This window comes from Hypanus sabinus, chromosome 20 (genome assembly GCF_030144855.1).
Source record: "Hypanus sabinus isolate sHypSab1 chromosome 20, sHypSab1.hap1, whole genome shotgun sequence".
In the NCBI taxonomy this organism is placed as follows: domain Eukaryota; kingdom Metazoa; phylum Chordata; class Chondrichthyes; order Myliobatiformes; family Dasyatidae; genus Hypanus; species Hypanus sabinus.
This window is the reverse complement of record NC_082725.1, coordinates 21,493,696-21,517,898: the sequence shown is the minus strand read 5'-3', so window position 1 is coordinate 21,517,898 and position 24,203 is coordinate 21,493,696. Positions and strand designations below refer to the sequence as shown.

The window sequence follows — 24,203 nt, the reverse complement described above, 5'->3', positions numbered from 1 at the left end:
AGGAAGGCCTTTGACAAGATCCTGCATGGAAGACTAGATTGCATACGATTCAGGGTTTATTGCCATGTGCACATACAGTTGTGCTAGAAAGTTTATGAACTCTTTAAAATTTTCTGTTTCTGCATAAATATGACCAAAGATGTGATCAGATTTTCATGCAAGTCCTAAAACTAGATAAAGAGAACCCAATTAAATAACCCAAAAAGATCATATTGTTCATGTATTTATGGAGAAGAATGATCCAATATTACATGTATTTGCTGGAAAAATATGTGAACCTGTTTAACTGGTGTTTCACCCTTGTACAGCAGTAACTTCAAGCAAACGTTTCAGGTAACTATTGATCAATCCTGCATGTTGGCTTGGAGGAATTTTAAGCCGTGGATTCCTCCTTACAAAGCTGCTTCAACTCTGGGATGTTGGTGGGCTTCCTTGCATGAACTGCTTGCTTCAGGTTCTTTCACAACATTTCTATAGGATTAAGGTCAGGACTTTGACTCAGTCATTCCAAAATATGAAATTTCTTCTGCTTTAACCATTCTTTGGTAGACTGACTTGTGTGTTTAGAGTTGTTGTCTTGCTGCATAACCCACTGTCTCTTGAGCTTCAGTTCATGGACAGATACTTTGACAATTTCCTGTAGAAAATTTGCTGGTACAGTTCAGAATTCATTGTTCCATTATTGATGGCCAGCAGTCCTGATCCCGAAGCAGCAAATCAGGCCTAAATTATGACACTGCCACCACCATGTTTCTCAGATGGCGTGAGGTTCATGTGCTGGAATACAGTGTTTGCTTTTCGCCAAACATAACGCTTCTCATTTAAGCCAAAAGTTCTACTTTGGACTCATCTGTCCACAGAACATTCTTCCAATAGCCTTCTGGCTTATTCACATAGTCTTTAGCGAAGTTTAGACAGGCAGCAATGTTCTTGGAGAGTAGTGGCTTTCTCCTTGTAATCCTGCCATGCACACCATTGTTCAGTGTTTGCCTGATGGTAGGCTCATCCACACTGACATTAGCCAATGCAAGAGAGCCCTGTAGCTCCTTAGATGTTACCCTGGGGTGTTGAATTTCTTCCATTTGCCTGACTGTGGATTGCTGGAGCCCAAACTCTTTTGAAATGGTTTTGTATCCAGCCTGGTGAGAATTAACAACTGTTTTTTTCTGAGGTCCTTGTAAATTTCCTATGATTGAGGCATGGCACACTTCCAAAAACCTGTGTGGTGAAGATCAGACTTTGATAGTGAAGGTTTGGGTTTATGTTCTTTAAATAGAGCAGGACCTCCTATACTCACATCTGACTGTCATCCCACTGATTGAAACATCTAACTCTAACTTGTTCTTTAAATCAACTGATAATCCTTCAGGTTCACATACTTTTTCCAACAATTACATGTAATATTGGTCATTTCTCTTATAAATAAATGAAAAAGTATATTTTTTATATATTTAATTGGGTTGCATGAAGATCTAATCATATTTTAGGTCATATTTCTGCAGAAATAGAGAAAATTCTAAAGGGTTCACAAACTTTATAGTAGCACTGTACAAAGCAAACTTACTTCCAGCATCACATGAAAGGCACAACACATAAAGCAAAAACATGTCTTAACTTGAGGTACTGAGTTATAGGGAGAGGTTGGACAGACTAGGACTTTACTTCTTAGAGCACAGGAGACAGAGATGATCTTATATGATCTCATAAAGTGCATTGATCAGGTGAATGTACTCTGTCCTTTTCCCAAAGTTGGGGACAAGAACTAGAGAGTATAGATTTAAGATGAGAAGGGAAATATTTAATAGGAACTTGAGGGGAGACTTATTTCTACAAAGGGTCATGTGTATGTGGAATGAGCTGCCAGAGGAAGTAGTAGGAGCAGGTAAAATAACAGCTTTTAAAAGACATCTTGGCAAGTAGGATAGGTTTATAAGGCTACAAGACAATGCTGACAAATGGGACTAGCTTTAATGGATATCTTGTTTAGCATGAACTCCATCTGGCTAAAGGCCCTGTTTCTGTACTGTATGACTATCTACAGTATGGCATGCCGAATCTCCTTAACCTTCTATGAAAGTAAAGACACTAGAGTGCTATACTTGTGCTGGGTGCAGAACAAGTTATCTGATATGTTAATGCCCAGGAATTTAAAACCGATAATTCTCTCAACCCATGGTCCATTAATGCAGGTCGATCCATTTTTGCTCTCCTTTCCCTTCCTGAAGTCAACAATCAGTTTTTTTTTTAGTTCCACTGGCATTGAGAGAATAGTTCTTGTTGTTACAGTACTACTTAACCAAGTAATATATCTCATTCATGTACCTGTAGAGGGAAATGAACCATACGTTGGCAAATGGGACTAACTTAGATAAGAATGGGGCAGTGGGCTGAAGGGTTTTTTTCCAAACTGCATTACTTGATTCAATGAAAAATGAAATATCAGGCTTTTCCTAATAAGCAGTAAAAATTAATTTATTTTGAATAGTAGTGATTATTAGCACCTTCACAAACATCTACCCACCCACAGAAGAGAATGAATACCTAGATGTAGCTATTAAGTCATATGAAGAAAACCAAAAACAGTTTTGGTATTGAATCTAACATCTGCTTTCCCTTTAATAGATCGAGCTGGCAGCATAAGCACTTTAGATTCTTTGGATTTTGCTCGGTATTCTGATGATGGAAACAGGGAGACAGATGAACGTTTGGCAGGTAAACACTATTTTACTAACCCTGATATAAACTTGCAGAAGCACTTCAGCATTTCTATCTGTCTTTTTATCTCAACAAGCCTCTTAAGCATTTTGTACCTTTTAAAATCTGGATAAAAGTAAACAACAATTTGTACAATAAAAAATGATAGTATACAAATAGCAAGGAATCATTGGAACGCGATACTAAAATCAAGTGTATTTATATTTTGCATATGCACATGTAATTGGTAAAAGCTATTGTCTGGAAAACTAATTTTGCTCTGCTCCATGTAATGAATTGAATTTAGTGAACTATCTAATTTTGGATTTGCTAAGTTATATAACTTACATTTTACATTGTAGAGTCAGTGAGTTAACTCTTTCTGACAAGTATTGTGATTTTTGAACGAAGCATAATTTGAGACCAATGGGCATAATGTACTATATGTGATTTTGGAAAGCTCCCAAACATCATTATTCAAAATTACATAAATGAAGTTTCTACAGCATTTTTTTGTTTACTTCATTCTGTACAGCAGGCACTGCATGGTTTACAAGTGACATTGGTGTAGCTGTTAATGTTGACTTCCTCAAAATTGAAATTATTTTCTTCCTCTCCTCACTTTAGTGCATTTAGACTTTAAAATGCTTATTTCACTGCAGAGAGCTCGTTTTGAAGTGGAACAAATTTTATGTTGCATCTATAGACATGTAGATATATCTCTAGGGTGCCTAAGACTTTTGCAGTGTACTGTATATTGGTTAAATTAGGAAGGCTAGTAAATTTGCAGAAAGTTTGTTATTTTGTGGATAGCGAAGAAGGTTGGCATAGGTTCTAATGCAATATAGTCAGGATGCAGAATCGGGTGTAGAAGTGACAGATGATGTTAATCTGGGAAAAGTGTGAAGTGATATAATTTGGAAGATCAAACTTGAAGGCAGAAGTTAATAGCATGATTTTTAGTGTTTAAGAACAGGGTGAACTTGGGACCCAAGTCTACAGAACCCTTACAGTTGCGCACAAGTGGATAAAAATGGTTTAGAAGGTGTAATGAAGGCTGGCCTTCATTAGTCAGGGTAATGAGTTCAAGAACTATGAGGTAATGTTGCAGGTCTATAAAACTGGTTTGAGCACTCTTGGTGTATTATGTTCAGTTCTGCTCGTTTCAGTATAGGAAGAATGAGGTAGCTTTGAAGAGGGTGCAGAGCTGATTTACCAGGATGCTGCCTAGATTAGAGAACAAGCCTTTTATTTTTTCCAAACTGATTTTCAATCCATTTTGCCAATTTATACTGAATCCATTAGCTGTGGTGTCTGAATTCAGTGTATTCCACCAATATCCAAACTGTACTGAACATCGTTTTGAATGCAACCAGTCTGAACCTCCAGTTTCTCCAATTAACTGGACTGTTGGACTTATAACTGTTCTCCAGAGTTTTAGAATGGTTGGCTGTAACTGAACTCCAGCAATTTTTTTTCAGAGACTAATCCTTCTAGTGCTCTCTCTTGAAGGATGAGTCCCTGTAATGCAAAGCAAATTCATTCATATTGTTAAATAAATCCTAATACACTCAATGCTGGAAAAAAGAATACAGATGTCAACAGCAAGCAAGTTTAGAGATCTGTTAAGGCACACATAGTGTGTGTGCCAGAATTGTTCCTGATTTATTCTAGATTTCTCTTCAGATTGGTTATCTGGGATATCTCATCTAACTTGGTAATGTGGATAAACAATGTGCAATGAAGTAGGGAATTGTACTAATGAAAGTTTTCCATCTAATAGCCTTGAAATTTATGCAAGTAGTATTGTATTTTTGCAATCTTGGGAAGGGAACAGAGGTAGAGGAGAAAAATTAAAATGCTACAATGAAAACTCAAATTTCTTTTTCAGTGATATGTAATTGTGTTGTGTATTTTTGGAGGAAAAATGTCTTTAACCATTGTTTAACATTAGGACAAATAATAAAAGTATAAGGGAGTTTCCTGGAATGCAACTCATTTTAAGCTCATAAGTCACTAAATTTAAGCCAATCCATGGAACAGATGCAAGTCTATAATTCAGAAATAGTAGTTAACGATTATATTTCTCAATTGACTGTCTTTTTTTAACATAAATGACAGGTACTTTATTTCTAGAATCTGTATAAAATTACCTGCTTTAGATATGTTAATGGTACATGTGCAAAGAAATACAACAGAATGTTTTACAGTTGAATGGCTGAAACCAGACTAACAGAACCCTGTTTAAACCAACCGAATGTACGTTAAAATGCTGATTTCATTTACTTGTACTCATCTCATTATATGCCAGGGTTATGTACCTATATAGTTGTAGTTCTCTCATCCTGAAACTTACTGTTTTGTACATCTGTGAAATTCTGTAATTCCTTTGTTTTCATCTACTTGAATTCATTGTTCTGCACTGTTGATCTGCATTGGGGGGGGGGGGGGGCTGGAATATAGAAATTCTTAGAGACTTATTAAAATATACAAGGGTCTTGAATTGTATGTGAGCCTGACCAACTAAGTATGACAGATTTCCTTTCCCAACAAAAGCTAATGAGTTTTTAAAACATTCTAGTGGTAACCATTAAGCAAAGCATTCGTATTCTCAATTCTAGATTGTTAAATATATTTGGGTTCCTTAGTTACTGGTCCAGTCATTATGTTCTTATGTGGTCGAGTTACTTCTAATCTATTCTTTTTGGTTGGTGTGGTTTTCAACTGGCTCATGAGCCCGTTGTGGGAACTGCAGACTCTGCCATGGATGGGGCAGGCAACTGTGTGGCTTATAATATAGTCTGTATCATCTGCTTGAGTGGGACTTCTTGTCCCCATGTGTGGCCTCTGTTCTCAATTCCATCCTAAATGTTCCTTCTGCACTTGGAGCAGTTATGGGCCAAAGTTTACTAAGTGACATTAGCGGCGTTGTATATCTTCAAGGAGACTCTGAGCACATCCTCACTCTGCTCCTCCATCCAGCTGGTAATCTCTATTCTTAAATTTTAAGGAATGGAGCATGTTTCAGGAGTCTGGTGTCAACTGCACAAAATGATCAAGCTGCTCAGGAAATGTGATGATCAACTATAGTTTTGCCTCGAAAATGAGTTAATGTAGTAACTCTTTTCCCATCTAGGACAAGATAGGGTAAATGCAAGTAAGCTTTTTCCACTGAGGTTGGGTGGCACGAGAGATTCAAAGTTCAAGGTACATTTATTATCGAAGTATGTATACCATATACAACCTGGAGATCCATCTTCTTGCAGACACCCACAAAACAAAGAAACACAGTAGAATTCATGAAAATCCTCGTACCATAAAGACAGTCAAACATCTACTGTGTGAAAAAGAAAGAACAAATTGTCCAAGCAATAACAAAAAAGCAAACAAACAATGCACAGAACATGAACCGCAAAGCCAGTCCAGAAGGCCAGTGGCTGCAGGCCCCAGCTACAGAGTCAGGTTCAGTACTGATAGCCACAGGCCATGAATGTAAGCCTCAGCTGCAGAGGCTGTTCAGTGCTGAGGTGAGTAAAGCCTAACAGAGTAGTGCGCTGAACACCTGTTAGTGCTTTACCCTCTGCCTCAACACCTTGATCTTTTTAATCTGGTTTGGCGCTTAAGTCGGCCAAACATCAGTTCATTATCTGCCCGAGCTTGGGCCCCACTGCATTAATCTGGCCCAAAGTTTCAGTTTGGCTCTGACTCTGCTCCAGTAAAGGCTGAAACATCCGTACCTGCAGTCTTGAGAGTCTAGTTCACCAAATCCTTCAGAATATTATTAAAACGCCAATTCATTAAATGGTTCAACAGAAAATTACAGGCTGCGGCTTGCAGTAATTGTAGTCCTGATTAAGTATTTTTAGTAGAATTGTTAGTAATTTTGTTAGCTGTCTGCAAAGCATCTCAACACGTGCCACAATTTATTAAAATCTGAATCAATTTTGTAATACCCAGGGAATACGATCAAAGTTTTAGTAATCTCTCACTGGTGAGTTTGAAATCATTGAAATGCAAGTGCAACTTGCCAAATAGATTCGATACTTCTTAAAAGATCTGTACAGTGGTACTAGAAAGTTTGTGAACACTGTAGAATATTCTCTACTTCTGTATAAATATGACCTAAAATGTGATCAGATCTTCACATTAGTCCTAAAACTAGATTAAAAGAACCTAATTAAATAAGTAACATGAAAAAACACTTATACTTTTTCATTTATTTATTGAGAAAAATGATCCAATATTGCATGCGTTTATTGGAAAAAGTATGTGAACCTTTGCTTTCAGTAACTAGTGTAACCACCCTCCCTGATACAGCAATAACTCCAACCAAATGCTTGCAGTAACTGTTGATCAGTCCTGCACATTGACTTGGCAGAACTTTAGGCCATTCCTCCTTACAAAACTGCTTCAATTCTGGGATGCTGTTGGACTTTTTTTTGCATGAACTGCTTGCTTCAGGTCCTTCCACAACATTGCTATAGGATTAAAGTCAGAACCATGACTGGCCATTCCAAAACACAAATGTTCTTTTTTAAACCATTCTGTTGTTGACTTACTCTTGTCTTTCAGATCATTGTCTTATTGCATTGTCCAACTTATTTTAAGCTTCATGTGACAAACAGCTACCCTGACATTTTCCTGTAAAATGTCTTGATACAATTTTGAATTGATTGTTCCTTCCACAATTGCAAGCTGTCCAGGCCTTGAGGCAGAAAGTCAGCCCCAAACCATGGTGCTCCTTCCACCATGCTTCACAGTTGGGATGAGGTTTTGGTGTTGGTGTGCAGTGCCCTTCTTCCTCCAAACATGGCAATGTGTATTTCTGCCAAAAAGTTCAACTTTTGTTTCAATTGTCCACAAAACATTGTCCCAGAAGCAATGTTGAACATCCAGGTGGTCTTTTGCTAACTTGAGATGTGCAGCAATGTTGTGTTTTTTTAGAGAGCAGTGGTTTCCTCTGTGGTGTCCTTCCATGAACACCATTCTTGTTCAGTGTTTTTCTTACAGTGGCATGTGAACTAGCAAGTTGTAGAGATTTCTGCAGGTCTTTTGCTGTTAGTCTTGGGTTCCTTCTCTACAATTCTTCTAAGGTCCTCTGAGAGTTGTTTTGATTGAGGTTTTGTGCACATAATGAGAGAAGCTGTTCTTGAGAAAAGGTGGCTCTGTCATTAACCTGACAGTGTGTCTTTTTTTTATAGGACTGGTCACCTCTACATCCCACACCTCCAATCTCATTTCATTGATTGGAACACCTGATTTCAATTAGCTTTTGTGGAAGATATTTATTACCCCAGAGCTTCACATACTTTTTCCAATACATGTAATATTGAAATATTTTCCTCAATAAATAAATGAACAAGTATAATGTTCTTGTGTTATTTATTTAATTGGGTTTCCTTTATCTAGTTTTTGGACTTGCATGAAAATCTTTTCATATTTTCAGTCATTTTTTAGATTAGATTAGATCCAACTTTATTGTCATTGTGCCGAGTACAGGTACAAAGCCAATGAAATGCAATTAGCATCTAACCAGAAGTGCAAAAGAATAGTTTTATTTACAAAATAATTGTGAATAAAAGTGCAATACTGTTTAGCGCTGTGATGTGAGGTTCAACAAGGTCACAGCCTCAGGGAAGAAGCTCTGACTGAGCCTGCTGGTGCATGAGTGGAGGCTCCTGTAGCACCTACCAGATGGGAGAAGAGTAAAAAGTCCATGGTTGGGGTGAGGTGTATCTTGATAATGCTTTTCTCCCTGTCCAGGCAGCATTTATGATAGATGTTTTCAATGGTGGGCAATTGGGTGCCGATAATCCGCTGGCCAGTTTTTGCCACATGCTGGAGTGCGGTCCGATACGGGACAATCACCATACCACACTGAGATGTAGTTGGTGAGTATGCTCTCAGTGCTACAGCGGTAAAAATCCGTCAGTATCCTGGGACAGAGGTGAGCTTCCTTGATGCTCCGCAGGAAATAAAGGCGCTGTTGCACCTTTTTGATCAGGATGGAGGAGTTCAGGGACCAGGTTTGAGATCATCGGAAATGTGGACACCAAGGAATTTGAAGCTTGATGCACGCTGCACTACAGCTCCTTTACTGTAGATGGGGACATGAATGTGGCTCCTAGCATGCCTGAAGTCCACAGTGATCTCCTTGGTCTTCTGGTTGTTAAGGGCCAGGTTGTCAGCACACCATGCGGCCAGGTGATGGACCTCATCCCTGTAGGCCGTCTCGTCATCCCCTCTGATCAGGCCAATCACCATGGTGTCGTCTGCGAACTTGATTATGGAATTAGTACCATGTACAGGAACGCAGTCATAGGTGAAAAAGGAGTATAGAAGAGGGCTCAGCACACAGCCTTGAGGCACGCTGGTGTTCAGGGTGAGAGTGGAGGAGGAGAGGTTGTCTAACTTAACAGATTGAGGTCTGTTAGTCAGAAAGTCCAAGGTCCAATTGCAGAGGGATGAGCTGATACCAAGCTGGTGAAGTTTGGCGATCAGCTTGGAGGGGATCACAGTATTGAATACCAAGCTAAAGTCAATGAACAGCATTCAGATGTAAGAGTTGGGGCTATCCAGGTGAAGTGCTGTGGAGATGGTGTCCTCTGTTGGTGCAATAGGCAAATTGATGGGGGTCCAGGGTAGTGGGCAGACAGGATTTCAGATGTGATAGAACCAGTCCCTCAAAGCATTTTGCAATGATGGGGGTGAATGTAACTGGGCGGAAGTCACTCAGGCCCATGGCAGTGCAATGCTTCGGCACTGCCACGATGGTGGCAGTCTTGAAGGTTGCGGGGACAACTGCCTGGGCCAGGGACAGATTGAAAATATCCGTGAAGACCCCGGCCAACTGCCCTGCACACCATCCGGACCAGCCGCCTTCTGTATATTAACCTTGCTCAGGGTGGCGCAAACATCGGAGGTGGAAGGTGAGAACCATAGAACATTACAGCACAGAAACAGGCCTTTTGGCCCTTCTTGGCTGTGCTGAGCCATTTTTCTGCCTAGTCCCACTGACCTGCACCTGGACCATATCCCCAGAGAGAGGCAGTTCACCATCTGAGAGATCCACTTTGAGGGTGACCTGCTTGTTCCCTCGGTCAAAGCGAGCGGAGAAATAATTGAGCTCATCAGGGAGGGAAACAGCGCTGGAAGGGGGCACAATACTATGTGGTTTGAAGTCTGTAATAATCTGTATGCCACGCCACATGCGCTGAGGGTCCGAGGAGTTAAAATGCTTCTCACTCCTCTGTTTGTATGTGCGTTTAGCCTAAGAGATTCCCCTCCTCAGGTTGGCCCTGGCTGAGATGTAGAATTTTCTCTCTGGTTCATAAGCTTTCTAGCAACTCTGTATATACTTGCACGTGAAGCTTGGCACAGATCACTTTGATCATGTGCTCTAATAATGCCGTGTATAATGGGAGTATAGTACAGTGGATTCTGGTTAACAGGGACACATCGGGCCCAGTACATTTTGGCCCAATTAAGCAGCTGCCGCAAATCGTAAAAGTTTCGTGGAAATAGTTTAAAATGTATAAAAAAAGGATAACTACCATTTAACCAAGTAACAAATTACCTATTTAAATGAAATACAGAACAAATTAGAACACCAATAATACTACTATAGTACTACAAAACTGTAGTTCCGAATAGCTATTGAAGGACAAATTCATCCACAGTGTTTGCTTTTAATTTATTGTGAACATATCAGTGCTGACACCTTGTGCACATAATAGGTTGCCTTCCTACAATGTGTTTAATGATTGCATCCTACAAACCTTCATTTTAATTTTAACATGCAAGATGATTTTCGATATCTTCAAATTCTTCCTTGCTCCTAACTTGTGAGTAAAGTTGTTTCCTTTTCACTCCCAGCTGTTTCTGATGTCTCCAAGTCTATATACTTGAAACCACAGTAAACAAAACAGTTCCAAATTGTTTTACTGCTTATTTCTCCTCTGCTGTCAGTGACAGATATCATTGCTTTTTGAACAGAAATATGTGCAACTAACTGTTTAAAAACTGTTTACCCTAAGCACAGTGTAGTGTCTGATAGCCACACAAATAAATCAACTGACGCTAGTTAGAAACTTCGACAACAGTCTCTTGGCATAATTAAGCAGCATTCTGTCCCAAAGAGAGTCCCAGCTATTTTCTTAATTAGTTTTTGTCCTTTAAGAATTGTCCCAAATAAGTGGCTGCCCCAATTATCTGATGACCCAATTAACTGGAATCTGCTCTATTTACGTTTTAGTGCACAAGACTTGTGGTTTTATCAGGACACGATTTCAGTAGTCTTCGTAATTAGCTATGAACTTTTGCATTCACCAATCATAAGTCTGTTTTGTGGTCCACTGCTTCTAGCATTTTATTAGTTAAAAGTGCAGCTTTGATTTGTGCATTTGCTTCATGTTGAAGAACATTCCCACAATATTGCACACTAAATTTCCATAATTAAGTACTTCCAAGTACATGATTTATTATGCCATTTGTCTTTGCATTATTTACAAATGCGGTTTCCTGTTGCAGATTTAAGTTGTTTAAATAAATGGTGCTGTCACAACCAAGATGCTTTGAGGAAAAGCTTCATTGATGAAGAGTATTAAGATATCTGCTAGTATCTCTGCTGTTGACGGCCGATCAGCCAATTCCCTAATTGGGTCAATCTATTTCACCAATTGCCTTTCTAAAGTCCATAGACATGTACTTGCCACTGTATTCTTTTTAGGAACTTATCCAGTTCCTTAGGCATGACCTGTGTCCTGCAAATCTATACTGACTCTCTCCAAAACAGTGGCTGAAAATTTTGCAGGTTCGGTCAAGCTATTTTCTAGTAAGTTCACAGTTGTAGTTATTAGCATAACTGAGTCATTATTTCTGTTTTCCCTTACTGCTTCCTTAGAAAACGCAGTAGTATTCAATTTCCCAATCAGTAAAATTGATTGTGCTGTGAGAATATTGGAAGTTACTGTAAGAGAATTTATTATCAAAGTTAAAAAGTTCAAAGTACATTTATTATTGAAGTTTGTATACTTTATACAACCTTGAGATTTGTCATCTTGTGCAGCATGAAACAAAGCAACTCAATAGAACCCATTTTAAAAAGACCATCTAATATGAAAAAAAAGAATGAACCGTGCAAATAATAAAACGTAAGCAAATAACATTCAGAACTTAAGTTCATGAAAGTAAATTCACAGCCACAAAGTCAGTCATCACTGCAGCCTGTCCAGGAGCCAGTTTATTGCAGACCTCAACCTCAGTTCATTGCAGAGGTAAGTAAACCTCACCGAATAGCGATCTGAACACTGGCCTGATGCTCACCACCAGACCTCGCACCTTGATCTTTTCAATCTGGTTTGGCACTTAAATCGGTCAAGCATTGGCTCATTCCTCGCTCACAGAACATTATTACCTTTAAAACACTGTGTAACACTTGCCCAACAGGCTGGTATATGTCTAGGGGAAAAGGAGATCCAGCCACACACCAACCCCACCTCCTGTACATGCAGGTGCTGTGAGAATCGAGTTTATGCCTCGCGCCCGCCCACGGTATCAAACCCACAACAAATACCGTTATGAAATACACTTTAAAGAGTTTACTAAAATTAAGAGTATTAGGCAATACAATATATGCAAGGGAAAAAAGCAAAAAGGCGCCAACTTATCAAAGTTCAGTCAGTTTAGTGCACATCGTTGGAGCTCAACCTTCAACCATCCGACCCCTCGTCGCTTGCCTCCGACCTCCACGTCTTCGCACCTAGGACCACGCCCGGTGGTCTTCTGAGCAGTGCAGCGCACATCCACCTTCCTTGGCATCTTCCTCCCGGCTCCCCACCAAAAGCCCGCGAAAAACCCCTCCCCCAAGTTCCCAGCCTCACAAGACAAAATAACATTCCCCATTGGTTAACAAATGAATACAATTACCATATCAACAAGTATAACGCAAAACAACTGCGAGAGAAACACTTATCAGACAAAGAAGCGTTCCTACTCTTAACAAACCAAAAAACCCATTTTGAGTAACAGACACAGGACATTGTACAACTGTAATAGGAATCTTTGATTATTGCAATCCTTTGGCAATAATCAGCAACAAATGCAATGTTTTATTCATTACTTTTCCATTATTTTGCTTCTTGTCTGGCTTGGTATCCTCTTCCTCAACTTCAAAATATGCTTCATTTAGTCTGCTCTCTGCTTTTATGCATTCTACCATTGCTTAGCTGCTGCCATGGAGAGAGACACACACTGAACTCCCTCTGAAACTTTAAATCTATTTGTATTTTTAATTTGCCTATTAACGTCTCGTTGCTTGCTCATTTCCCATTAGGTTCTTACAGCATTGAACAATTAACTATTCCCTCTATCATTTTTCCCCGCAAACCTCAGAGCTTCATAGTTTGTTGTCAGTTTTATATCCTTGTCTCAGTGTCGCCCATGTATCTTTGTTTCCAACTTTTTAAAAATGTGTTTGTGTATTTGATGCAAATATCTGTTTCTCAGTTCTAATTTTGCAGGTTGTCCCCGAAGAATTTTAAACTTATGGACACTTCTACATATGAGCAAATGAGTTCCCGTAATATTAAGTTCAAATGTCCAAAAGGGGTATACATTACTCCTTGGAGTTTGCTCTTTCTTCACTTATAGAAATTGTTTTGCTTCTAATCAGTCTTAGGTTGTGTTGATTGATATCATTCATTACAAGCCTGTGGAGATAAGGTTTCTATATTGAGTGGGTTGTTATTTCTTTTAAGTGCATATTTTCCAACTTAGGGGCAAGATCAACTTATTCAGAGTCAAATTGTAATGAATGGCATCAATAAAACCGTTTGTTATATTTATTCATTAAGTGCAATTTCTAACAATTCTGCTCCCTTCCCTTGCACTTAAGACTAACGTGCTTTGTCCTTGCAACATCCTTCTTAGTACCACCTAAGAACCCTAATTCAATTTGGACCCTAGAACCTAAGCAGTTTGTGTAAGTCCTGAGTTCTGTTGAGGAGAAATATCCATAAATGCCATGGTTTAATTATAATGATGTACAGTTGTGTTCAGTACTGATGGTTAGGACTGCCAACAATTTTGCTGCTATGCGTTATTTTTTCAACAGTCTATTGCTCGTCTATTGAAAAACTTCCAATATTCATCCCATTCAAATTGTAGGATGAAAGTATGGCAATTTCTATGAAAAACAAGTTGTAGCATATTGTGTCTATAGCACCTGTTGACAATATAAAATGCCAGTTATGCAATTTACAAAATGCGTGGTCAAAGATGCATTTTAAAGTTGAGTCTGGGACTTAGCGAGGATATTGAAGAGCTTTTGGCTTTGGCAGTTGACGAATGTCAGTAGTGGAATAATCACATGCAATTTAATCAAGAGGCTACATTATTATCCTCATTAAAATAACATTTTTCTGAAGTTTATGTAATCCAGGCACCAATGTTTTGGAGATTTTGAATGTTAAAATGTTGTGTTTCATATCCACTCAATTATAGTCATGGCTTCTGATGGATTTGAGGTCTGATGGTCAAAACCATTCTTTGGGCTTGGCTGGGTGCAACACTGACGGCTCCTATGTTGTGCTATGCCACGCCTGTGTGCCTGGGCCCTCAATGAAATACACCCCAGAGCCATGCTAAAAGAAACTACAGGCCCCAAAGACAGATGGTCAGAAATATCAGGTGTACAACAATTTGGACTGATAATTCCTGTTGGGTGTAGCTTCCAGTTAAGAACTATTTTGTAAATGTATGCATTGTTTATAATTCTGCCTTTGGTAGACTTGATTGAATGGGCAAACATGATGCACATGATTAAGTGCGTAATAGTATAATCCATTGACAATCAACCATTTCAGAAGTGAATGGACTTGACTGTCCAAATTTTTACTCGTTGTTTGTAAACATTATGTTAAGGCATCTGCAGATCAACAATGCATTATAATTTCATTCATGCTTCATATCTGTGTGCTAGCTCAATTTTTCATGAATGTCATTATCAGACACATTTATGTCAGTCACCTTAAAACACATTATTTTGTGCTTTATTTATTAAAACACTGTATTATCATTGATTCAAACAGAAACTCGAACATTTACTTTGATTCTGTGAATTTTTTCCATACTATTTTCTTTGAGCAGCAGGTTTTTGTATTAATTTTTGATAACATGTTAGAAAAGCCATATTTGAAAGTAGTATATCATGAGTTGGGTACGTAGCATAGCAGCTGGTTTTTTTAATTAAATTTAGGGAAGGCATAATCTTAGTATTCATACTGCTCCTTGGTTGAATTCTGGTTCTGAGTGAACTGGGCAATGCACCTGTTCCCATTCCTTATGTTAAAGCAACATGATATGTAATGCCCTATTAAGTACAACCTAGCTTTCAGTAAGTTGTATTGAAATAAAATTTCACAACAATTTCAATTACTCTCCTAAAGTGCTGTATGATCGTACATCAGTGGCTCATTCTTATTGTGATTATACAAAAAGTAAACCTATGTCGAAGACCAAGAGAAGTGGACTTTGTGCCAAAATTGTAGGTTGTGCCCAGAGTAGAAAATCTGCCCAATTTTTTTGTGCCATTTTAATTCATTCCATGAAGGAAATTTATTTTTTTAAAAATTGAAATTACAGTTTTCTTCACATAAGCACTCATGTTAAGGAGGCTCATGCAGATTCTAGGATGTTGGAACCACGTTCTCCATTTCATCTACTGCAGGGATTGACCTAAGATGTCAACCATCATGTTATTGCTATTTGGGCCACTAAGCACACAGTTGAAAAGTATATGAATTAAAAAGTTCTTAAAATGGCCTTTATGTGCTAATTCTTCCAGTCATCATTTCTCACTGAACTTTGAAATCTTGTTGCTATAATTACATGGTGCCTTTCAATTTAGTGTATTTGACAAACTGTGCTGATGGTAGTTTAGATCTGCTTATGAAATAGAATGCAGTGCATTCTGGTTAATTGGAATACATCGGGAATACATCTAGTTAATTGGAATACATCGGGACCAGTACATTTTGGCCCAATTGAGCAGCTGCCCAAATTAGGTGAAGTTTCATGGAAATAATTTAAAACGTATTAAAAAAAGAAGACAAACTGAGTAACACCAAGTATTTAAATAAAATACAGAACAAATTAGAACACTACCAATGCTGTTGGCCTGAACCATCAACTTAACTCTTTTTCCATAGATGCTAACCTGGCCTGCTGAGTTCCTCCAGCATTTTGTGTGATACAGCATCTGCAGATTTTCTCTTGTTTGTGAATGCAATACTGTTGTTCATCATATCTGATGATGACAGGAAACCTGCACAGAAGAGTTTATAAAGTGGCAAAGCTATTGCACTGGAGCAGTTCCACTCCCTCAACCTCTGAAGTCTGGGTCCAGTGGTACAAGTTGTTGTCACAACTTGGGCCTTCCTTGGTTGCCATGGATGACCATGAAGCTCTTCTGTGCCTCGTCATGCCCATTGCTCTGTACAAATTGTTGCAGAACCGCCTTCCTTCCACACTATTGATCATCGCCCAGTCCACCAAAGCTGACTTTGCATGCTAGGACAGGTGTGTTCTGTCAAACTGCAATATGAAGCCTTCCTGTTACCCTTACCTGGTTTAGCCCACCTTTCAAATCGGTGTATGGCCACTATCACATGCAAGCAGCTATTTGGAGCCACAGTTGAAAGCTGAGTGTCTGGTGGGGGCCAAAGTTGAGTAAGCTGCCCCAGAATGGACTCAACAAACCCCTTCACCAAAAGTGCTCAGTTTCCTGGATATCCCAATGCTGCTATAGTGCTAATAGTTATTGACAGAGGAATTCATTCAGTCTATGCTACAATGTTCTTTTGATTGTCTGTAAATGAATAAAATTAGTGCAGAAACCTAAAGCTGATAATAGACTGCCTTCCTGCAATGCTTTTAACAACTGCATCCTTCATTTTCTTTAAAACATTCAAGATGACTGTTGATATCTTCAAATTCTTCACAGTTCCTAACATTCAAGTAATAAAATCCTTCCATTTTAACTCCCGATCATTTCTGGCATCTACAACCCTGAATGCTTGAAACCACAGTGAGAAGAACCGTTCTAGATTGTCTAATTGCTTATTTCTCACTAACTATCAGTGACAAAATTCACTGCATTTTTATCACAAATACACATAACTAATTCTATTTCAAAACTGTTAAAGCACGGTATAGTGTCTAACTTCCATACAAATGATGTGATTGACGTTGGTTAGAAACAGTAAGGCACATTTTTTATTGTCACTTGACCCAGGATACAGTGAAAATTTTGTCTTGCATATAGTTAATGCAGATCAATTCATTACAGTAGTATGAAGTTGTGCAAGGCAAAATAATGAGTGCAGAATAGAGTATCACAGAAATGCAATGCAGATAGACAATAAGGTGCAAGGTCATCATGAGCTCAAGAATCCATTTTTTCATACAAAAGAATTGTTCAATAGTCTTATAACAGAGGATAGAAGCTCTCCTTAAGCCTGGTAGGGTATGCTTTCAGGCTTTTTTTTCTACCTGATGGAAGGGGAGCAGAATAGAGTACGTAAGGAATGAATTCATCTTTGATTATGCTGGCTGCTTTACTTGGGCAGCAAGAAGTGTAGATGAGGCTGGTTTCTGTGAAATGCGAAGTTGTGCTCACAACTCCAGTGTCCTGTGGTCACTTGCAAAGCAGATGCCATATCAAGCCATGATGGTGCATTGTTCAAATATTGGTGAGGGTCAAACGCAATATGCAGAATTACTTTAGCATCCTGAGGAAGCAGAGGTGTTGATGAATTTTCTTGTCTGTGGTATCTATGTGGTAGGACCATGACAGGCATGGTTTGGATTTCACATCTAGGAACTTGAGCTCTGAATCCTCTTGACCTCAGCACCATTGATGTTATCAGGACCATGTGCATTATCCACCTTTCTGAAGTAAATGATCAACTCTGTTGTTTGCCAACATTGTTGTTGTTCTTTACTGCGCTTTGTGATGCATTGGTTGGCAACCTTGCCATTTCTTTCGCAGTTTTGCTGTTTTTTTTAAACAAAGCTGAGTTGCTAGCTCGGCGCTCAACCCAGCATGGATGGAAAGTGTGCAAAGAGCATGCTGGATTCAAACCCAGACCATTCGCCTCGAAGTCCATTGCAGATACCACAACACAACCAGCCGGCATTGCCAATGTAACGCTTAGGGCTATCGGCTTGTGTTTGTCTAGGGGAAAATCTGTCCACCTGCCAAACCGTGTCTCCCGTTTGTGTAGATGCTATGTAATGCACACTGGTACAAACTCACACATACAATATCAGACAGCACACAATGTACGTTTACAGATTACACTTTATAAATCTTACTGGAACTAGGTAGTTAATAGTGATGCAATATATACAGAAAGAAAAGGGCGCCAAACTTATCAATCAGTTCGTGAACAACTGTTGGAGCTCAATTATTGAAGCCTTCTGTCCACCATTCAATCTTCTCCGACCTGCTTGACCCGCCGCCTGGGACCAACCTCGGTGATTGACCAGAGCGTATCCAGCACATCCTTCCTCATCAGTTCTAAAATCATATATTATGTAGTTGTCCCAGATAATGAAAATAAATTCAAATACATGCTTAAAAGACGTTGTTTAAGTACACCTACTTGATCTTTTGTTATCATCAACGTCTTAAATTACTCTTTTCACTAATGTGTCAAACCTACCCAGTTGTTGGGTAGTTAGCATACAGCAATCTGAAATAATTTCTGCAAGTTTTTGAAGGTTTTCGTTTTTGGAATTGTGGAGAAAGCTGAAATTTCCAAATCGCAATGCAGCAAATTATATCAAACACAATAAACAGGATTTTGCAGGGAAATGCTGCAGTTCCATGTGCAACTGTGACACTTCCTCATAAGATTCCAGTATGTTTTGGATTTCTGCATGTGTTTGAACCTGGTGCTTTGCTGCTTGCTAGCTGTTTGCTGGAGGAGAGCAGCTAGAAGGGTTAAGGTAAGTGTCTATTATTAGATTTTTGTATTGCTTATTTGAATGTTTGGTGGAGGGAGGTTGTCTGATCATTTATAGAAGAATAGCAGGCACCTAAAAAGCATTGTTGTCCTGGTGTAACATGGGATATAAGTCCATAGCTGCCTGAAAATGGCAACAGTTGAATAAGGTAATGGAAAAAAAAGCACTTGCTCTGCTTGCCTTCTTAGACTGAGGCATTGACTGTAAGGGTCGGGATCTTGTGTTGCATTTCTATGATTCATTGGTTAGACCGCGCTTACAGTTTTAGTTACCACTTTGTAGGAAGGATGTGTTAGCAAGAGGGCTCAGAAGCAATTCACAAAGGTTTTGCATCAGTTTGAATGTAGATATAAGGGAAATCGGCAGACATTTTTCACTGGAATGTAGAAAACTGATAGGTAACTTTATAAAACTTTAAAAAGACATTGAGGGGCAGAGTTAGAATGGATAATCAGAATCGCTTGTTTCCAGCGCAGTGGACTCTAGTGTGATGTCACTGGATTAAGGTGAGAGAAGAAAAATTTCAAGTAGGTCAGAAGAATAAGTAATTCACACAGAAGATAATAAGCATCTGGAACAAATGGCAGAGGTGATAGTGGAGGCAGATACAATTACAACAGAAATTCCTTTCAATCGGGATTTGGGTAGGAAAGAGGTAGAGCGATATGGCATGATAGGATTAGTATAGATGGGCATCAAGGTAGACATGTGCAGGGTGAGTTGAAAGGGTTCACTTCTGCTCTGTGTATTTGTATGAGTTTTGTTAACAGCCTTCGAATGTTTTTGAATGCCTCTATTTTAAGCAAAACATACAGAAACAGTCCTTTGCTTTGAGAGGTGGCTAGGCCAGGAAACATGGTTAACTGCTTATCAAGTTTAATTGGCAGTGTCTAGTGTGCAGTTACTTCTTGTTGTTCCACTTAATATGCCACAGCACATGACTTTGTGGCCTAGATTAGAGCCAGTTTTATTTGAAAAGTTTCTATGGGAAATCTGCACAGTGTAGAATTGTTGTTTAGGTCAGTGGCAAGCATTGCATGCTCTCCAGTTAGTACAAAATTCAGACCATTTCATTGGATCCAATCCATCTATAAATATAATTTGCTCAGTACAAGAGAGAACAGGTCCGTTGTCATCAAACTGAACTAATAAATTTCGTCACCCATTTTTGATAATAGGCATAAACAGAGCCCCATGTATGACAAAGAAAGAGGTTTATTAAATGCTTTCATGCTAAATATCTTAATTTAAATTTGATGTATTATTTATTTCATAGTACATGTGCATTTGCACATGGACTCTTCAGTACAATTGTCAGTGATGATTTTATATTCTCAACAGCTTTATGTACCTTATCAAATTTAAGGCAGGAAATATGTTTTTGAAAAAGGCATAAGCAATAGTTCTAAGGATGCAGTAAACATCATCATTTGAGCCATTCAGTATATTTTCATCTGCCTATACTGAGATTCTATTATATATGCAAAAGTGTGGAAAAAATTTCACCAAACTAGTAAACTTTGCATGTATTCACAAATTCCATAAGTTGCATGCATTCTGTTTTCAAACTGTTTTTTCTTTTATTTTCACACCCATCCTTGTTTTTATTTTCCCTTTTTCTTGGTTGGATTCCTCTGTGTGTTTAATACAATCCCTATCCAGTCCTGGAATTTGAACTGCGGAAAGCCAAGGAGACCATTCAGTCCCTTCGTGCCAACCTGACACAAGCTGCAGGTGGTGTACATTATACTTTCTTCATTTTCTGCTTTGTTACTGCATAAACAGACCTGGAATATTTGAGACATGTAAATCTATTTTTGCTTTTTCAGCTTTCACAGAAAGTGATGTTCCTTTACAGGAACGGAAAAATTATAAATCCAGCCCTGAAATTCAGGTAAGGTTTGATCAGAACAAATCACATAAAGCAAATTATGTCTAGCATTCATCATCCCTCCCCCATGGAGTGAGAGGATAGTTATTTGGAGCAAATTCTTTGCTTCATTAATTGGTCTTTTCATTACAGGGATTTTTTTTTTGAGTTGCAAGTGTTTTGGCAAAATCGGAAATTTAAATACTGCACATTCTCCACAAACTAGTCTGCAGAAGCATGTTTTGAATGTGCTTTTTCTATCCCATTGTCTGTTTTTGATAAATGCTTGCTACCTTACAAAGATGGTCTTTCTATTTACATATATCAGTAACATCTTTTTGTTTAAATCTTCTTTTTTAATCTTCAGATTGATTTATTAACTTGGAATTGTATTTGGATCTTCTATCTGACCTATCTCCTTTATTCATCTTTCAGTATATTTTGATACTGAGTTTCACATTAATGAGTATCCTTTGAATTGGTATAACGGAGATGGAAATTAGTCCATTAAGAGAAGTGTCAGTTCTTTGGAGAGCCTATAGAGAGGTGATGGGTCTCCTTTGAACAGAAAAGGTTCAGAGGATATTGTGTTCAGAATTTGAAAGGTTTATTAAAATGAAAAAGGCAATGGCAGGAGGGTATGAGTTTAGCATTTACAGCATACAAATACAAATAAATGTCTTGGAATTGATGAAAGCAGGTTTAACAGCAACATTCAAAGAACAATTGTATAAATATATGTTAGGGAGAAAGCAACAGAGATTAGGGCTAATTGGATAACTCTTTCAAAGAGCCACATACATCATAGTTTCAGTGGTTATATGTTTATTAACATGGTGGCAGCAGTTATGTCTGCAACACTTTCTACCATACTGCAGCCTGGATTGATTATTTTGCCAAGCATCATCTTGCATGTATAATAGTATTTTGTGTCCCTTTTGCAATGTGTCAAAGTACAGCTTTTGGTCTTTCAAGGAGTCGCTGTAATGTAGGCAATGCAGCATCCATTTTGTTCACAGCAAATCCTCTGGAGCAGCATTGTGGTTACGGCTAAATAATCATTATTTGGCAGACAGATAAATATTGGAAGACACGCACACACAAGCACACCCCTGTTTTTTGATGATAGTGCCAGCCATGGTTTTTATTTGTGGTCGTGCAAAAAAGCAGTCAGGGCATTTGTTTAATGTCTTATCTGAAAACTCGAGGAACGGAACTTCACTGAGGGATCAACATAATTTCTTGTGCTTTTGACCTGGAAGTGTGTCTTGTGTGTCGAATAGCTTAATTGTGTGCTATTGATGTAGGTACAGATGATTTATAATAGATGCAAAAATATATTTTCATCAAAATGTGTGATATGATTAAAAGAGCTAAAATTGTGATATTCTGTGCTAAAATAGAATGCATCTGTCATTGAAAAAAATGTTTTGTACTTTGCCTTGTTCTACAGTAATGTGAAATCAAAATCTTCAGGGAGATGATATAATTTCAGTGAGGTGACAAATCAGTGTATAGGAGGGAGATTAAACATCTGGCTGAGTGATGCCACCGCAACCAATGACTTAGTGTCAGCAAGAGTGACTTCAGGAGGAGGAAACTGGAAGTCCATGAGCCAGTCCTCATCGGAGGATCATAGATGGAGAGGGTCACAACTTTAAATTCCTTGGTATAATCATTTCAGAGGAGCTGTACTGGGTCCAGAACATAAGTGACATTGCAAAGAAAACATGACAGTGCCTCTACTTTCTTAGAAGTTTGCATAGATTCGGCATGTCATCTAAAAACGTTGACAAACTTCTATAGATATATGGTTAAGAGTAAACTGGCTGGTCATGTCATGGCCTGGTATGGAAATACCAATGTCTGAATGGAAAGGCCTACCAAAAGTAGTAGATACAGCCTAGTCCATCATGGTAAAGCCTTCCCCACCATTGAGCACATCTATGCAGAGAGCTGTCACAGGAAAGCAGCATCCATCATCAAGGTCCCTCACCATTCAGGCCATGCTCTCTTCTCTCTGCTTACATCAAGAAGGAGGTACAGTATCCTCAGGACCCACACCACTAGGTTCAGGAACAGTTATTACCGGTCAACCATCAGGCTCTTGGATCAGAGGCGATAACTTCACTTACTCTGTCACTAAACCGTCCCCACAAGCTGTGGACTCACTTTCAAGAACTCTTCATCTCACATTCTTAATATTATTGTTTGTGCGTACATTTGTCCATCTTGTTACATGTGGTCTTTCATTGATTCTATTGTGTTTCTTTGTATTTACTATGCATACCCACAAGAAAATGAATCTTAGGGTTGTATATGGTGACTTGTATGTTGATAATAAATTTACTTTGGAACTCATTGAACTTTTTTGATAGTTTTGCTGTAACTTGTCATTTTGTCATCTTCAATAACTGTCGGCAAGTGCTGCTTTTTAATGATCACAGGAGAAAAAGCTTCTTTGGGCCTCAAAACACAGTGACACCTTTGACAGAGTACTTTAAGTTCAATGAATATTTATTGTTATTTTGTCTGTTTTACCTCACAAACAAGGAATGTGGTTTTTTTTATAGGAGGCTGTTAAACCTCTTGAGAAAAGAGCATTAAATTTCCTGGTGAATGAATATTTACTGAAGATTAATTACAAACTCACATCAATAACCTTTTCAGATGAAAATGATGACCAGGTAATGCTTAGAATATCTGTTACCAAAAATGTAGAGTGACTAAATTTTATCTTTATTAGGATTTTTTTGTGATGTAAAGTACAATTGCATGACAATGTAGTCCTTAAATTGTGTTTCTTAATGGCACAGTTGAGAGAATGACAAGTAAATTTAAAGCTGCTTCATGTAAAATTGAGTCAATTAACAAGGACTTTGTTTTGAAGGATTTGAAGGTGAGCCCAGGAAGCAGAAAACAATTACACCTGTTATGTATATTTCAGGTTTAATTTTAAAGTTGGGGGTGAATTTGAATTGGATTTTGATTTGAGTCTTTGATTTTTATTTGAAAAGCTTTATTTAGAGCTAAATAAGATCAAGAGAATACCTCTAGATATTGCTTTAAGGAATAGAGACACATAATTCAAGGTGTTAGGCCCTCTGCTGTAAGGAAGATATTTTGCCGGTAATGAAAATGTAGTTGCCATTAAAATTGTGCTCTTAGAAATTTTCAACATAAAAGTGTGACTGGAAGAAATGTCAAATTGTGATTTCCATGTTTTATGTGGGTACAGCTGCAGGAGTTCAGTTGCCCAAAGGAGACAGCTATGAACAGTTGACACATTGATAGCAGAGAGATTATTTATTGCATGAGTAATTTGAAGAACACATGACTTACGGACATGTGCATACAAACTAGCACTTGGGAGACCAGGATGAAAGGGAATGGATTTGCTGATGGCTGCAAGCATCTTCTGCTTGATGGACAATGGACTTTCCTGCTGTTCTTTTATTTTCCCCCCATGCCCTGGCTGCAGTAATCAGGGGCTGAACAGATTCTCTCCCTCACTCAGTGAGGGTGACCAGCAGTCACACATCCTGTACCTGCTCACTCTCCCATTAGCTGCTTCTATGATCTACAGAAACACTATAGAAAAGTCACACTG

The 24,203-nt window shown here is 38.5% G+C and overlaps 1 protein-coding gene across 4 annotated transcripts in view; it reads left to right on the top strand.

Annotated features, from left to right (window-relative positions):
* Positions 1-24,203, top strand: part of relch (RAB11 binding and LisH domain, coiled-coil and HEAT repeat containing) — a 114,802-nt gene that overhangs the window by 10,505 nt on the left and 80,094 nt on the right. For all 4 annotated transcript variants that reach the window (XR_009506996.1, XR_009506997.1, XM_059945226.1 and 1 more), the window contains exons 2-5: positions 2,623-2,712; positions 20,386-20,457; positions 20,553-20,617; positions 23,167-23,280. Coding sequence is in view for 2 of the 4 variants with exons in the window: in XM_059945226.1 (XP_059801209.1) it covers positions 2,623-2,712; positions 20,386-20,457; positions 20,553-20,617; positions 23,167-23,280 (341 nt within the window). In the remaining 2 variants the exon portion in view is untranslated. The remainder of the gene's footprint in view (positions 1-2,622; positions 2,713-20,385; positions 20,458-20,552; positions 20,618-23,166; positions 23,281-24,203) is intronic.